This window comes from Accipiter gentilis, chromosome 2 (genome assembly GCF_929443795.1).
Source record: "Accipiter gentilis chromosome 2, bAccGen1.1, whole genome shotgun sequence".
NCBI classification, from domain to species: Eukaryota; Metazoa; Chordata; class Aves; order Accipitriformes; family Accipitridae; genus Astur; species Astur gentilis.
In genome coordinates, this window is record NC_064881.1 from 50,359,673 (window position 1) to 50,375,343 (window position 15,671).

At 40.7% G+C, this 15,671-nt stretch overlaps 1 protein-coding gene across 5 annotated transcripts in view; it reads right to left on the reverse strand.

The window, feature by feature from the left end:
- The window catches only part of TRAPPC9 (trafficking protein particle complex subunit 9), a 522,423-nt gene extending 506,969 nt beyond the window's left edge, over window positions 1-15,454 (reverse strand). For 2 of the 5 annotated variants that reach the window (XM_049819700.1, XM_049819663.1), the window contains exons 1-3: window positions 14,940-15,037; window positions 13,412-14,012; window positions 2,154-2,299 (exon numbers count right to left, since the gene is read on the reverse strand). In XM_049819700.1, the coding sequence (XP_049675657.1) occupies window positions 2,154-2,299; window positions 13,412-13,995 (730 nt within the window). In that variant the 5' untranslated portion in view covers window positions 13,996-14,012; window positions 14,940-15,037. Of the gene's footprint in view, window positions 1-2,153; window positions 2,300-13,411; window positions 14,013-14,925; window positions 15,038-15,249; window positions 15,341-15,406 lie in introns of those variants that run through there. The other 3 variants (XM_049819680.1, XM_049819672.1, XM_049819691.1) reach the window with 3 other exon arrangements.
- Window positions 15,455-15,671: the final 217 nt, after the last annotated feature.

The following is a 15,671-nucleotide window of genomic DNA, read 5'->3' on the forward strand; positions in this document are numbered from 1 at the left end:
ACTGGGCAAAGCAAAACATCACAAGAAGGAAGTACCAGGGGTCTACAGGCAGATCAACCTCAACTCCCTGGCAAGGCTATAAAGAAATCCTTCTGGAAGCCATTTCCAAGCACGTGAAGGACAAGAAGGTGACTGGGAACAGCAAACATTGATCTACTGAGGATAAATCAGTCCTTGGCAACCTCACTGCCTCCTAGGATGAGATGATTAGCTCAGTGGACAATGGAACAGCAGTGGATATTGGATATTTTGACTTTCATACAACCTTTGGACATCATCTCCCACATCATGCTTATAGCCAAATTGATAAGATTTGGACAGCTGGCCTATAAAGTAGGTGGAAAATGAGCTGGATGGACAGGCTCAAAGGATTATGATCGGCAGGATGAAGTCCAAATGGTTGCCAGTTACTGGTGGTGTCCCTGAGGGATGAATACTGGGAACAATACTCTAATGTCTTCATTAACAGCCTGGATGATTGCATAGAGCACTCCCAGAAAATTATTGGGTGATACCAAATTAGGGGAAACAGTAGGGCAGGCCTTCAATGCAGAGAGAACTTGACAGGCTGGAGGTATGGGCCAACAGGATTGTTCAAGAAAGGCTCATGTATCTCAGATGGGATTAGCCTATGCAGCAGTGCAGCCTGGGAGCTGACCAGCTGGGAGGCAGCTTTGCAGAAAAGGACCTGGCGGTCATAGTGGGCAACAAGTTAACAGCAGTTGGTAGTAGGCCCTTGCAACAATGGTGGCCAACTGCATACTGGGCTGTAACAGCCACAGTGAAGCAATTACTCCCCTCTATTCTGCATCTGAGAGACCCCATCTGGAGCACTGTGTCCAGCTTTGGCCTCCCCAGTTCCAGAAAGACATTGACATCCTGAAGTGAGTCCAGTGGATGGCCATCAAAACGGTCAGGGGGCTGGAGGCCATGACACGTCAGGAGCAGAGAGAACTGCATTTGTTAAGCCTTAAGAACAAGAGGCTAAGAGATCTTATTGCCGTCTGTAAATACCCAGTGGGAAGACACAGAAGAGATGGAGTCGGATGCTTCTCAGAGGTGCAGTGATTGGATGAGGGCCACAGGAAAGCTGGCACAGGAAATTCTGGTGTAATGTAGGAACAATTTATGTTTTGTTGTTGGGAGTTTTTTTCAAACTACAGGCAGCAAAACATTAGAACAGATTGCTCAGAGTTTGTAGAACTTCCATCCTTAAATATACCTAAAACTCAACTGGACAGGTCCCTGAGAAACCTGATTTAACTGGATGTGGTATGAGCAGGAGATCAGATGTGGGTACCTCCAGAGGTCACTTCCAATCCAAATCACTCTGAGTCTAGACGTATAATTTGGTAGTCCAACAGATAGGCCTTAAATTATGTAGATGCCCTGCAGAAGTAGAAAAGTTCTCCTTTCCAGCTTGAAGAATCCTAAGCCATTTAACCTTCTGAAAGAGTAGAAGGAAAGAAGTAGAAAGTCAGAAGGTATTATGGTTTTCATAATATGTAATGTACAGAGCTATTAGGAAGCTAAATGGATTTCCAAGTAGAATGAGAAAGCTAAAAGCCAAGAACTGGAGACAGCAATTTTCCTAAAAGGGTATGAAACCGAGAAGCAGAAATTGTGCTCAAAGATGACTTGTATGTCCAGTAAATAGAAAAAAGCAGAACGGCAAAAAAGAAAAGGAAAGGAGGAAGGAAAAGTCAGGGAAAATGTGAAGCCTAGGAACTCATGTGAAAGGAAGTAAGTTATGCTCGTGGAAGTTAAACACTTGTGGCTTTGGCAGATGTAAAGACAAAAACCTTCTGCTAACAGTCCACAGTAGATATCTGCAAGCAAGATTTTTTAAAGCAGCCGTACAATCCACTGAAAAAATAAATATCTTCCAGAGAAGTATTAAAAAGCCACAAGTTTTTTTTCTAAGTACATGCTCTACTATAATAATACACTTTATGTTGCAGGTTGTCTTAAACACATTTCTTTCTCATGTCTTAGTAACTAATTTTTATTACGACTTAATTTTCAGTCACACCTGATATTCAGATTTTGGTCACCAAAATCATTTTCATAATACAGAAGAGTTATTGAAGATAGTTTGATTTACTTGGGTTTAGAAACTAATTATTTGATTCACTATCATCAATTAATCCTACCTCCAAGCCACAGAAAGTCATTCACAGACCGCAGAAGTTCCACCGCCATGTGATAATGCACCAAGGAATCTTGTAACATCCCAGCTTGTAAACACAGGTCACCAACATGTTTCCGCATCCGGCCTTGACAACGCTTCTTATAGTGTCTGCAAAATAAAAGGTAAAATTTGCAGTTACTTCCAAGAAACATTTACTTGAGGTAATAAACACCTAAAGTCAATTTTCTTTTCTCCTTAATAGCAGATCAACATTAATTTATTCTGTTTCTCTGAGCAAACATCCAGTATGAATTCTAACCACCATAATATGCAAAAGAACCAACATTTTGAGGAGATACTGAAAAAAACCCCAATGCATCACATATGTTGGCTACACAGCATTTATGCAGATAGAGTTACAAAGTTAAAAGACTGCATTTCAGAGCACTTCAATAGCCTTGTCACAAATGAAATAAAACAGAATCATAGAATCAGACAGGTTGGAAGGGACCTTGAAAGATCATCCAGTCCAACCTTTCATAGGAAAGGGAGCCTAGATGAGATTATCTAGAAGCCTGTCCAGTCACATCTTGAAAACCTCCAAAGCAAGGTTCTTGTAACCCTCAGGGGGTATCTGGTTGCCTTTCCATAGCTGGTATGCGTTTTTTTTGCTTTTAAGTACACCCAAAAGCTCATTATTAAGCTAGGATGGTCTCTTGTTCTGCCTTCTTCCTTTCCCTTGGTAGGGAATGGACTGTTCTTGTGCTTCCAGGAGGCTGTTCTTGAATAACTCCCAGCACTCACAAGCTCTTTTGCTGTCCATGGATACTTCCCATCAAATCCCTCCCATCTGGGCTCTAAGCATATTGAAGTTGGCTCTTCTAAAATCCAGGGACTTTGTCCTGCTACTGGTCTTCCGTGTGCTCACCAGGACCTTAAACTCCCCAATGTTGTTGTCGCTGTATCCAAGGCTACCATTGGTAGTTACGCTGTCAAACAAGTCTTCTCAGTTTGTGAGCAGTAAATCTAGCACTGCACCATTCCTAGTCGCAGGTCCAGCATCTATAGCAGGAAGCAGTCCTCAATGCAGTCCAGGAAACTGACAGAGAACTTGTGCACCACTGTGTTGCTTTCCCAACAAATGTCCATCTAATCGAAGTCACCCATGAGGAGCAGGTTCTGTTAGCCCGAGACCCCCTTAAGCAGCTGAAGTAAGGTTTCATCACCTTTATCATCCTGATTGGGAGGCTGGTAACAGCTATCTGCTATAAGATGTCCCCTAGTCATGATCCCTCTAATCTTGATCCAAAGGCATTCAATAGAACTGTCATGGTCTCCATAGCTCAGCTCCATACATTCAAATTTCTCTTTCACGTGAAGTGCAACTATATGACCTCTTCTTCCCTTCCTATCTTTCTGAAAGAGCTTGTAGCCATCCACTGTCATCTTCCAGTTATGTGAGTATTCCCACCATATTTCTGTGGTTCCTATGACATCACAACTCTCAGAATGGGCATGGAGCTCCAGTTCCTCCTTTTTGTTGCTCAGACTACTTGCATTGGTAGACATGCACTCAAGGTGGCTGAACTTAGGAATCTTGTCTTTGGAGAGGGTTGGGGAGCATTCCTTACTACTCTGGTAGGTTCACATACCTACCCTGTTGCCTATGAACATGCAGGTGTCACAGCTTTGGACACAACACCCCAAGTTTGTTAGTTTAAAGCCCGATTCGTGAAGTCAGCCAATCTGCTAGCCAAGATTCTCCTGCCTCTTCTAGGTAGGTGGATCCTGTCTCTCCCCAACAGGCTGTATTTGTTGAAGGACCTCCCGTGATCATAGAAACCAAAGCCCTACTGACAACACCAGCCAGGAAGCCATGTATTGATCTGCACGATGCATCGACTTCTGCCTGTACCCCCACCTCTGCCTGGCAAGACAGAGAAGAAAATCACTTGGGCAACTGTCCCTTTACTTGCACCCCCAAGGCTCTGAAGTCCTGCTCGACCTTGCCCAGGTTCTGCTTTACCATGTCATCGGTGCCCACATGGAAAAGAAGTAGGGCACAGCAGTCTGTGCTTTTAACCAGCTGGGGCAGTCATCTCCCTCTGACATCCCACATCTGGGCTCCTGGCAAGCAGCAAACCTCCCCTGACTGTATACCACGCTGGCAGACAGCTGCCTCAGCGCCTCTCAACAGTCACACACTACTAGCACTTGCTGTGTCCTTTTGCAGCTTTCACTGTGCGCTGCTGGTGCGGCTTCTCCCTCTGGATTTTGCTCCTGGGTTTTTGTCCTCTGCCGAGGCTTCCTAGCTGTTGCTGGCTGGTACTTAACAGGAAGGAGACCGACGTGACATCCTGTTCCTATGGGTCATAAGAGACCATGGCGCTAACGGCTCCAAGGTGCTGTCAGTTCGCTGGTGAAGCTCATGTCCAGTCGCTGGATCCCTCTCCACACACAGCCGAGAGGTGTCGGCGGCCCAGAAACCCCCTCAGACACCCGGCGGGGGCCTCGCAAGCCTCGCAGTCCCCTCTGCACGCAGCAACCGCTGCTCCTGCCAGCGTTGGCTCTCACGGTTTGTAAAGAGTTGCTTATGTTTGTGAAGAAATACTATCTTTTTAGAAATGTCATGGTCCTGAAACAGGTACATTTTTCTTTTAAAGGGATGATTAGTGAAAGGCCACTATCACTTCAGGCAAGAACTGACGGGGTTTCTCTCGCTACTCCTTTTTTTACATACTAAAATAAATGGTGAAGTTCTTTCCTTTCCCAAACAAAATTTATAGCCAAGGCCAATGCAGTCCTACTGAAAACACTAAACAGACACTTTGGTACAACTGAAAAGGCAACTTGGGCACAAAACCATGCGATAGAGGCACTAACCTTACAATTTAGGTTTTTAGTAAGTTGCAGCTAAAGAAATGTAACAGATGTAAACTAAGACACCCAGATTTTCAAAGCACCTCATGATTTAAGACACAGTTCAGAACAATGCTGCTCTCCTGAGTCCATCAGCAGTCCTCCTGTTCTCCCTCCTGCAAAAGCATTCCCTAGCAAGAATGCCCTTGACCTACCTTATAAAATTGTTTTCTTAGAGAAGAATTAAACATCAACTTCAATATTTTATTCATTTATCTACATTAGTCCAATAGTATATCCTTTTGTTCTAACAATCTCTTTTAAGTACATAAATATATAGAGAGGCATACCATTTCACTGTCCTAACTTCACACCAAGGGAAAAAAAAAGTTTTCTTTGGATGGTTTAAACTAAGAGTTATCTGTCATTCTTTATTGTACACATGATTTATCTCCAAAGAAACTGGTTAAGACAGGTTTCCAAAAATACGAAGAACCACATCAGATTGACTGTCATAGTTCTTTTAGCTTTTAGTAGCTGTAGTGATACTTTTTCAATTAAGACCAACAGAATATCTTTTTAAAAATTACCTAGTATATTTGAACCTAACAACGTTAAAAAAAAAACAAACAAACAAAAAAAACACCACCAGGGTAACATCCATTCTCCAGATGCTGAACTCTTATACCCTAGAGAAAGATTTGAATACAAGAGGAAATGCCACAATTACGGAAAAAATAGGGTTTGAGGTAGTGGGGGGGATTCCAGCAAAGAACTTCCCAGATGATGCTAGAGATGAATTAAAGTATGACTGAAATGATCTCTCGTAACACATCTAAACAGACTGTCTTCATGAAGTCTGTAATGTGGAAAAAAAAAAGTAAAAGGGGAACAGAACATACGAAGTATAAGAGTAGGAATAAGCATATTAATTTATTTCCTTTAGATTTTAAAGCAGAAATGCTAGAAGAAATGATAATAATGAAAACAATTACTTGTTACTGGTTTGTTTGCTTTTGAGGTTCTTGGGTTGGGTTTTTTACACCAAAGAGAAGCATCAAGTTCAAAAGATAACCACTGCGTTCAGCCACCAAATAACAAAATAATGTCTTATTCCTTGTAGTTGGTTCAAAAAAAGAATAGTTCATCAACAAGAAGAAGAAAAAGTAACTGATTTATATGGATGGAGGAGAGAAATTTTAAAAGGTTAAGATACATGGAAGCACATACAATGTCCTTATAAAAATTAAATAGAAAAGCAATCAGAACCAGTGTCATTGTTTGCAAGAAAAACTGGAAATTATAAAAGGAGACAAGAAACATGTCTCCTATTGTTCCTCTCCATCCAAAAATGTTACAAGTAACTTCTATATAAATGGTCCCACTTTTCTGATCTACTTTTCTGGATACATTGTATCCACAGTTGATGTGAAGATGATGACATTAAACTAAGCTAAATACAAGACAACTCTTGATCTTTATCTTTCAGATGTATTGCAGTATTTTTATCTTTTATTTTTCAACAAGCATGTAATTTACAGATCTTTTTAAGGAAAAAAATGCAAGAAAATTCAAAGTGAAAATTAAAGCTGCTCTGCATGAACTATGGAAGGGCACCAAATCTTACCAAAAATTTCAGTCTAAGCTTTGGCTTATAGAGAAATACCTTAATCAAAAAGTTACTTTGTAATCTTGAATCAGTATTGTGTAGGAGAGTATAAATTGTTTTTAAATCAGGTTTTATTAATCTATGCATTCCAGAATGAAATTAAGATTATAAGTGTTATATTGCCTTTATTTTTTTATTTTTTTTTAGCACAGAATAAATACTGGAGTTGGAGAATTGTTGTTTCCTTACACAGCTATAATTCCTTTCAAAGATGCTAACACTTCAAATTTCCTCCCTCTAGTCTTTCAAGTAAACTCTGTTTATGGACAAATTACATTTCTTATTCTCTCAAAACTGTAGTTTTTAAGGGCTTTCCCAGATTTTCCAGATTGCATATGATTAAGTTCATAAATGGTCACATAACAGAAGAAAGAGAGAAGGTGCCAGACTCCTAAACCAGAACCTAATACCAGAATCATTTCAATCGTACTGCCTTACCAACAGCTCTTCCTAACCAATATCTAATTTTGCTGCCAATTTATGCATATGTCAATATATGCAAAGTCTGAATGCATCTATTCACTTAAACATCAATAAACATTGTTCATACAAAATGCTTCTCTTTTAGAAACTCTGCTCATTTATAAATAAACAGATAATTTATTCCTGGTGATAAAGAAATTTACTATTAATTATTCAAAGACTGAATTCATTCCACCCACTTTTAGGCTCTGAAACGTGGTGCCAAGACAGGAGCTATCTCCTACAGTCCCTGCAAGCCTGCACCATCCTCCTGGAAGATGTTTTCCCCCTAATTATAGAGCAAGTTTGCACTGTACAAATACATATACCGTGTCTTAATTTAGTGCTCACAATTAAGTACAATGAATTGAGGCTTCCCCCCCAATTACTGCAAGTACGTCCAAAAAGAAAAAAGGCAAAGATTTCATTGAAATGAAACCCATTCTCCACAGACAGCAAAATTGAATTTACTTCATATTTTGGAAGCCTGTTCTGAAAAAAAATCTAGTATCTACAATATCAGGTCGATAAAAACATGTCTAAGTGACTGATGTTTTCTTCAGTGCATACTAGAGTGCAAATGTAATGGAAAAAATCATACACGCATATATATATCAGCATAAAATTATGATTATTCATTTTAATATCTAGTTTTGCTTCATGACAAAGCTGAAAGTGAGACGCTTATAGATAGCTTCTTTCTAATTTATTTTTTATTAAAACACTGTTTAATTATTTTGGCTCTCTACCGCTTAATCCTATTGATGACACGAAATCCATGTAAGTCAGCTGCTACTTTTTCTAGGATAAGATGACAACCTTTTTCTAGGTCAGCTCCTTGTAGTATCCTACTGCTAAAAGCTGTTTCTATTTTTCCTCTAGAAGATCATTTAAGACATTAAGTTTCAAAGACACACCCAAGTCCCACCCAAAGACACACCACAAACCCCTTCTGCAGTGTGATGCACTCCAAAATATCCTGAAGGAAGGCACTGCCACAGAATGAAGGACCACACGTGGAACACTCCATAGTGTCAGTCATCCAAACTCCTCTTCAGAACGTCCTCTCCTCAACACACATACACATACAGTTGACTATAAAACTAGTTTAAAATCTTATTCTCTAAAGTTAGTTGTGTTAATTTGGTACCTAACACACTCTTTATATTCTGTTCAGAATAATAACCACAATCATTACCATCAGTGACCACTACTACTACTTCAAACTGGAGGACAATAAACCTGTTCCAGGAACCAAAAAGCACTACTCGACCCCATTCCCATTTCTACCTCATTTGCTATATGCAATACACGCTTTACCCTTTCATCCCCAACTCTTTTCTAGGATCCCAGGATAATTTTATGGAAAATTCAGAGCAACAGTAGTATATTTCAAGACAGAATTTATTTTCACTACAGACCATCCAGCCCCAGATTTGAAGGAATTTCTGGATCCTCAAAATTTCAAAGTGGCTAAATTTAAAAACAAGAAACATGCAAAATGAATTTGCAAAAGTGTTCATGCAAAATGCTTCAACAAAAATTTCCACCAAATTCCGCTAATTCCAATTAGCATGCAGAACTATAGATATCACCAATCATAACATTATCCAGACTTGAAAGACACAGCTACGGCATTTGATCGACTGCCAGAACTTTTGAATTTGGAAACCAAACACAGGCAGCAACAGCTTCATGGCTTTGGAGTTTAAAAAATAAAGCAAATTCCGGAGGCCAGCAGCCGCCTAAGCAAACTATGTGTGTCCTACAAAAAAATTCAGCATTGCTACCAAATATAATTGCCAAATGCGCCAAAAGGGGTCAACCACAGTCGTAAGGCTCCAGGCAGCAATTATTTTTGTGTGTACTGAAAAATAAATATAAAAAAGCAACACTAAAATATGCAATGAAGGCAGAGTGGAAAGGCAGTACATGGAAGAAAGCTAACTATTTTTAAATATACGCAATCACAGCCTACCTTTTTAGACCCAACAACAAACTCACAGGGCAGTATGAGAGAAGATAAAAAAAAGAAAGGAACAAAAAAAATTAGAAAGACAGAGAACAGAAAGAAAATTAACAGCCACATACACATACTAAGATACCATAAACTTTGATAAATCAGTGAATAAATCCCATCTACGATACTGTGTAGAGAAAGACACATCTATAAATAGAGCCCTACTTTCTCATCACTCAATAGTATTAAATGGATGCCTTACCAGTATTAAAAAAGAAAGAACCTAAGACACAAACTGATGTGAACAACATTAAAATGAGCTTATCCAAGTAGATTTATAATCATACATGAGTATGTTTATTTTTTTAGCTGAAAACAGAAATAAAATAGAAAAATTAAACAAATGGGATTTCTGGTATTTCTGGCAAGTATGTTTCCTAGTTTCAATTTTGTAGGACCTTTGTATCATCATGAGAACATGTGTTTCCATTCTTTTCAGTCTCCCTGCCCCTACAAATAACTATCAAGTGCAACTGATTTTGGAAACTTTTGCAATTATCTTCAGCAGCCCTGTAACCACATAAAAATTTTACCTAATTTACGGATGAAGAAACAAAGAAAAAAAATAACAGATTTGCCAAGATCACCTACTGGCTGAGCGCTCTAACAATTAAACCAAGGTCAGACTCCCAGTCCGACAACTTCTATTAAACAGGACAGTCTTTCTTCAAAACTTCTTAGGACTTAATCCCACTATTTTTCATACATCAAGTTTTCTACCAGCCAAAAAAAATTCTTCTACAGAAATAACGTAGTGGTTTTGTGTATATTGTCATCTCAGCACGAGTTCTGGGAATGTTCTCTCTTCTGCTCATTGTAAAAGCAACTTGCTAAAGACAAAGATCAGCTCCACTTTTTCTGAGGATAATCTTACTTGAAATGCAGCATAATAATCCATCTTCCTAATTTATGAACTCTGCACCTTAAAAGAAGCCACTCATGTTGCAATTATTACGCAACCAAATTAATGCCAGCCTTACCAACTGGGTGAGAGAGATCAGTTCTATGTATCTAGTCCTGATCATAACATAAGTATGAACCTTAATATTTTACAATAAACTGCTTGGATAAAAGTCTCTTCTAAGATACAAAAAAAGTTCAGTAGTTGTAATTAGTCTTCAAATCACGTGACCATGATTACTATGTCCCATGTAACTTCTTAACATATTTTCACTCAATATATCAACCCAGTTCATTAGCTCAAGGTTACAGCTGCGGTCTGCATCTAATGAGACCTTTGCTACAGACTGAAATTTAACTTCAATTTTAGAAGTTACAGGAAAAGATATGCTTATTTAGCCTAAGCAGACATCTGCAACTACAGCAGCAAAGACATATACTCTCTGTTACAAGCACAGAGGGAGTGCCTTCTCTTCCATCTATTTAATACAGAATATTCGTGCTTTTTAACCAGTTAGCTGCACACTGACTGGGAGGTCAGGATACATTATAGACAAAAAATTTTAACAAAAGGAATGGAGGGTATATAAAAGACTAAGGGAACAATCTTTGCCTTTAACTCTTTAGAAACTTCCACCTGTTCTAGAACAGGCTGTTTCATTTGCCTCAGTATCTCAATAACATCATTTTTTTATTTCATACTTTAAACTCATTATGCTGACATAATCAAAACCAACAAAGTAGCAATAGTTATGCTACCAGATGTTCTCATATCCACTCCATGCATTCAGACAACCTTTACAACCTCTCCCTGAACAGAAATATACAACACTGCATCTTGCAAAAACAGAAACTGGACTCCACTGAAGAAGGTCCTTTCTAGCCCTGTATCTCCCCATTGCGACTTAATGCAACGCCTTCCCCTTAATTAGGGAATCTGTCACTGCAAAAGAGAACATGCTACAATAAAAACCATTTATTGCAACCCAAGTAGTAAAATGCAATATACTACCATTTCACATCTAAAGACTTAGGCCTGAAAGTGTACGTTAGTTTATTAAACTGATCTTAGTTCAACCACATTTCATGGTCCTGGATTTCTGCTAAGTAGAACACAGAAACAGAGATGCATCATGCTGCATGACAGGTGCCTAGAAAGGTCCCTGAGCAGAGAAGCTCAGGTACACTACGCAAATGTATTTCTAACTCAATCAAGGACAACTCCTTTTCTGATGTTTACTTGGGATTACATAAATTTCTCCTTTGTGTTACAAAACTCAAAAATATTTTTTAAAAAAGTCCAGGCATTTAGAGTATTTTCTTATTCATCCACGCAAAATACTAAACTGAATATAAAGATCTTTGAATTCAGCTTGCTTATGCTATTCATATATAAATCCTAAATTTTAAAACAATCAGAAGTACTAACTCCACAGGAAAATAAAGCTGAAACACTTTCTTAATACTGAACTGAAAGAGGAAAGATGAGAATATTTAACACCTTTCCTTTGGGCAGTTAAGTGCAGCAAACATTTAAAGTATATCCATTGATCTAGACTTACTGAAAAACTATTTGGTATTCAAACCACCCAGCAAGGTTGTGTGCATACCTGAACCAGTGATTAACCCTGTATAAACCCGTATGTTTACAGAACCAGGGTCATACTCCTTCCACTTTGCAAAGAACTCAAGCATCACACTAAATCCATTTCAACTCTTCAGTGCAACAGCATAAAATACCTTCTTGGATATGTGTGGACAAACATACTGCCTGTTATTTAAGCTCCCCACGACTTCAGAACTTCACCAGAAATACTTAGCCACTAGCTACAACACAGCCACTGCTTGTAAAGAAGTAATTTATGCAAGGAACTGACTTCCAAAGTACAATTTGGAAGCATGCTATTTAGAAGACACAGTTGAACAGCATAATTAATTCTGATTTTGAGGTTCTTGGTCAAAACTCATAGCTTTCTTAGCTAATTGGAACAGGAAATCTCAGCCATCACGTTCAACCAAAATTCATCCAAACTGTGTAATTAAAGCCAAGATTCTAAAAGGGCTCATTTAGTCTACAAAAGTTTACCACCCATGCAGAGTACAAAAAACAGTAACAAACTTATACCGCTAATGTAAATTGAACACTGCAGGGACTAACCAGAACACTGAAAGAGTAGCTTGAGTAGGGAACAACATTAGGTAAGTAAGTCAGAACAAGTTCAACTGGTTACCAGCAAAGAGGACGAGGAGCAGTGGAGAAAGGTACTGTTGGTCCTGCAGGCAACCGGAGATAATTTAATGGAGGGCTTCAAACTAATTAGGAACTTAGAATACTTACTTCCAGTACATCACATTCTTATATAGAGATTCTAAGGCTAAGATTAATTATGCAGGCAGAGCTGATTAACATGATCAGAAGGTTTCACAAACCTGCCTGGGCAGCTCTGGACAACCCTACCTGGATACCTATGAGCTTTTACACACAATAACCATGGCTGGCATCCCTACTAGAACAAGACCGACATGAAAGAAACTATTCCCATCCATACTATGTATTTTGATGGGGCTTCCACACCTCTGGTTTTTTCCAAGAGAAAAGTAAGATGGTTGTTTCCATCCTTTGGATTTGACTGCAAACAGCAGAATCAAACAGATTTTGCACCTGCCTGTAGCTAGCAAGCCAGAATTACTAATCCCCAATACAAGAACTATGTAACACTCAAACCTGAAAGCTGAGCATGCAAATGATTATGAAGGAAAGATGGGGGGTGGGGTTGGGGAATCAAAACCTATAACATACACAAAACCAAAGAGAACAGTTGTGAGAAGGATGGTAACAAAACAAGATGGGTCAAAAATACCAAATAATTAAATAAAAACGAAAGACAGAGAAAGATGCTGGACATAGTCACCAAAATAAATGGTCACTGTTTCACAGGATGAAAAAGTAGACAAAGGCTTAGGGAAAAAAAACCACAGTAAATAGGATTAGTCAAATACTGCTCAACATACCATAAAATTATTTTCATGAATATTAATTGAATTTCTTTATCAATACTATATATCTATGAAACATTAGAAGCTTTCCAGCATAAAGTCTCTTTATAGCAGAATCTATCAAACCTTTCCTGTGACTTCTTCCTACTATTTGATTCGCCTCATAAATTAAATAAATATAAGCTCAAAACATCAAATATGGTCAGATTGCAAATTAAATTCTCTTAAATTACAGCAGACATACACAATAAGATAGGGGCACGACCTTTGCGTAACGAAGTACACTTTGTCCTTTCTAATAGGCTTATTCTAAAGGCTAGCAATTGCCACATGTTTTTTCAAGACCTGCAAGCTGAAAAAAATAGCTGCTTACCTACTATCGGTGTCCAGACCTACAAAATCCTTCTTCTCAAAAGGAACACAGAGGAGCGGGATCTTGTCTCCAGACTTATCAGTGGCTCTGTCAAGCCGCTTAGACTCCAACACTATGAAAAGGGATTCGATAAAATCTTCTATTCTCTTCTCCACAGTTTCACATTCATCATAACTGGGATAAAACGCCACATCTGTGCGGGGCTGCTCTGCAATCTCTCCTTGAAGCCCAAAGACAAACAACCGGGAATCATAGAGAGTAGAACCATACATTTCTTTTTGAAGATGGAATTTTTCAAAAGTCTGAGGCCAGTCCTTTGCAGAAGAACAGTCTGTAATAGTTATCAGCCCCACAACTTTCCGGTGTGTCTGAAAATCCCCCCATTCATTGTTCTCTGGGGGATAATGGTGCCTGTAACGGATATACAACACACGCTGAGAGTCACGCACATTAACTTGACTCACTGCTGAAATTCGCTTGTAGATCCTGAAAAAGCTCTCTTCGGGTACAATGCCAATCGGCTGAACCACAACCAGGAGAGTCTGATGGTCCTCAGCACACTGCATGTAGTCAGGAACACTCATTTTGCATCAAATGCAGGCTAGTAAAAGAAAAATGTACATTATTTTTTAACATTCAGAAGTACATACGGTTGCTGAATCAAACCAGGACTTTGATGCTAAACGCTTCTGCATCCTGTATATACGTGCTACACTACTAATACTTTCTTCCATCATTTTACTAAATCTTCAATCATGCAGCCTACTGACAAAGCTACACTGTGCACAAGGAGTGTTCTTAGTCACGTATCAGTACGGCCACCAACAAAAACCTATAAATTAGGTTTTTTCCAAGCGAATCAGTTTCCCATTCACTGTGCAGCTACAGAAGCCAACCTCACACGTGGGGCAGCAGAGAGTCTCTCTCTACCACAGCCACAAAGTAAACGCTTGCCGAAGCATCACCTCAGAAGAGACGTCCTTTGAGGCTCTGGCTCTCCAGTCTGTCTCTACAACACGCCTTGGGGAAATACGGAAAATTGTGTGAGGTGCGATGTAGAGCGACACCAGGTCGGAATGACCAAACTTTACACAGCTATCAGTGCTCGCACGTGGCCAGGCAGAGGAAAATCGGGTCCAGAACGCCTTTTTTTTTTTTTTTTTTTGAGAAAAAGTGAAGTCATTATTTCCTGAAAACACATGCAGGTTCATCAGGAGGACCAGGCAGTGTTTTCTGCCTTTATATTTAAATATTTAGAATTCCTTCTCCCCTGGGCTATCTAAAATTGATCACGGTACTGCAGCTGTGCCTTAAATGAAGACGCAGAGCTTAGCTAACCCCTCACATCTCCTGTCAGACCTCCCGGACCACACAGATCCCTTGGTAGATTTCAGCTCCAAAGCACCCTCTGAAACTCACCCACAACCAAACCAAAGCAAACCAAACAAAAAACCCACCCCCACCTCCACCCTCCCCCCAAAAAAAAAAGCCCCGCAGCACAGCTTTACACTGACACTATCGGTTTTACCAAACAGAACGAAGAACAAGAGTTGTGATCCCGGCAGCGCAGGTGGGGGGAAAGCAGCCGTTTGAGGAGGAGGAGGAGGAGGAGGAGGAGGAGGAGGAGGAGGAGGAGGAGGGGCTCCCCCGACTACTGACAGTGCGAAGACCCGGTAAATTCCTCCCTCCCCCGCTGCCCGGCCCTCAGCCAGAAGCGCAGGCAGCGGCAGGGCAGCGCTCTGCCCCCGCCGCCCGTTCCCGCCCGCGGGCGAAGTTTAGGAAGGGGGGGAAAAAAAAAACCAAAAAAAACAAGAGACGAGCCCGGAGGAGGTACACACCATGCCCTGGCAGAGGGGGCTGAGGGGCAGCGTGAGGAGAAGGGGAGCCGCTGTGGGGAGGAGCAGAGTCTCCGGGTGAAGGGTTGGGGAGGGGGCGACCGCCTCAGGGCTGGCGGACAGGTAGCGCGGCGGGGAGGGGGTGGTGAGGGACACTCACAGCCGGGACACGAACCGCCCCCGCCTCCTCCTGCTGCCGGACGCGCGGGGCGGGGAGGGGCGGGGCGCGGCGGAACTGACGGCAATGGGCTGCTGGCAGCCCCGCCCAGGGCCGGGGAGGGCGGCGCATGCGCAAAGGGCGGTGGCGGGCCGGGAGCCGGGGTTGTTCGTCCGCCGCGCTTCTCCCGCCGTTTACCTCAGGGAGGGCGCTTGTGCCTGCAGACGTGAGGCGTTCCTCAAAGGGGAATTCGTTAAAAGGAATGAGC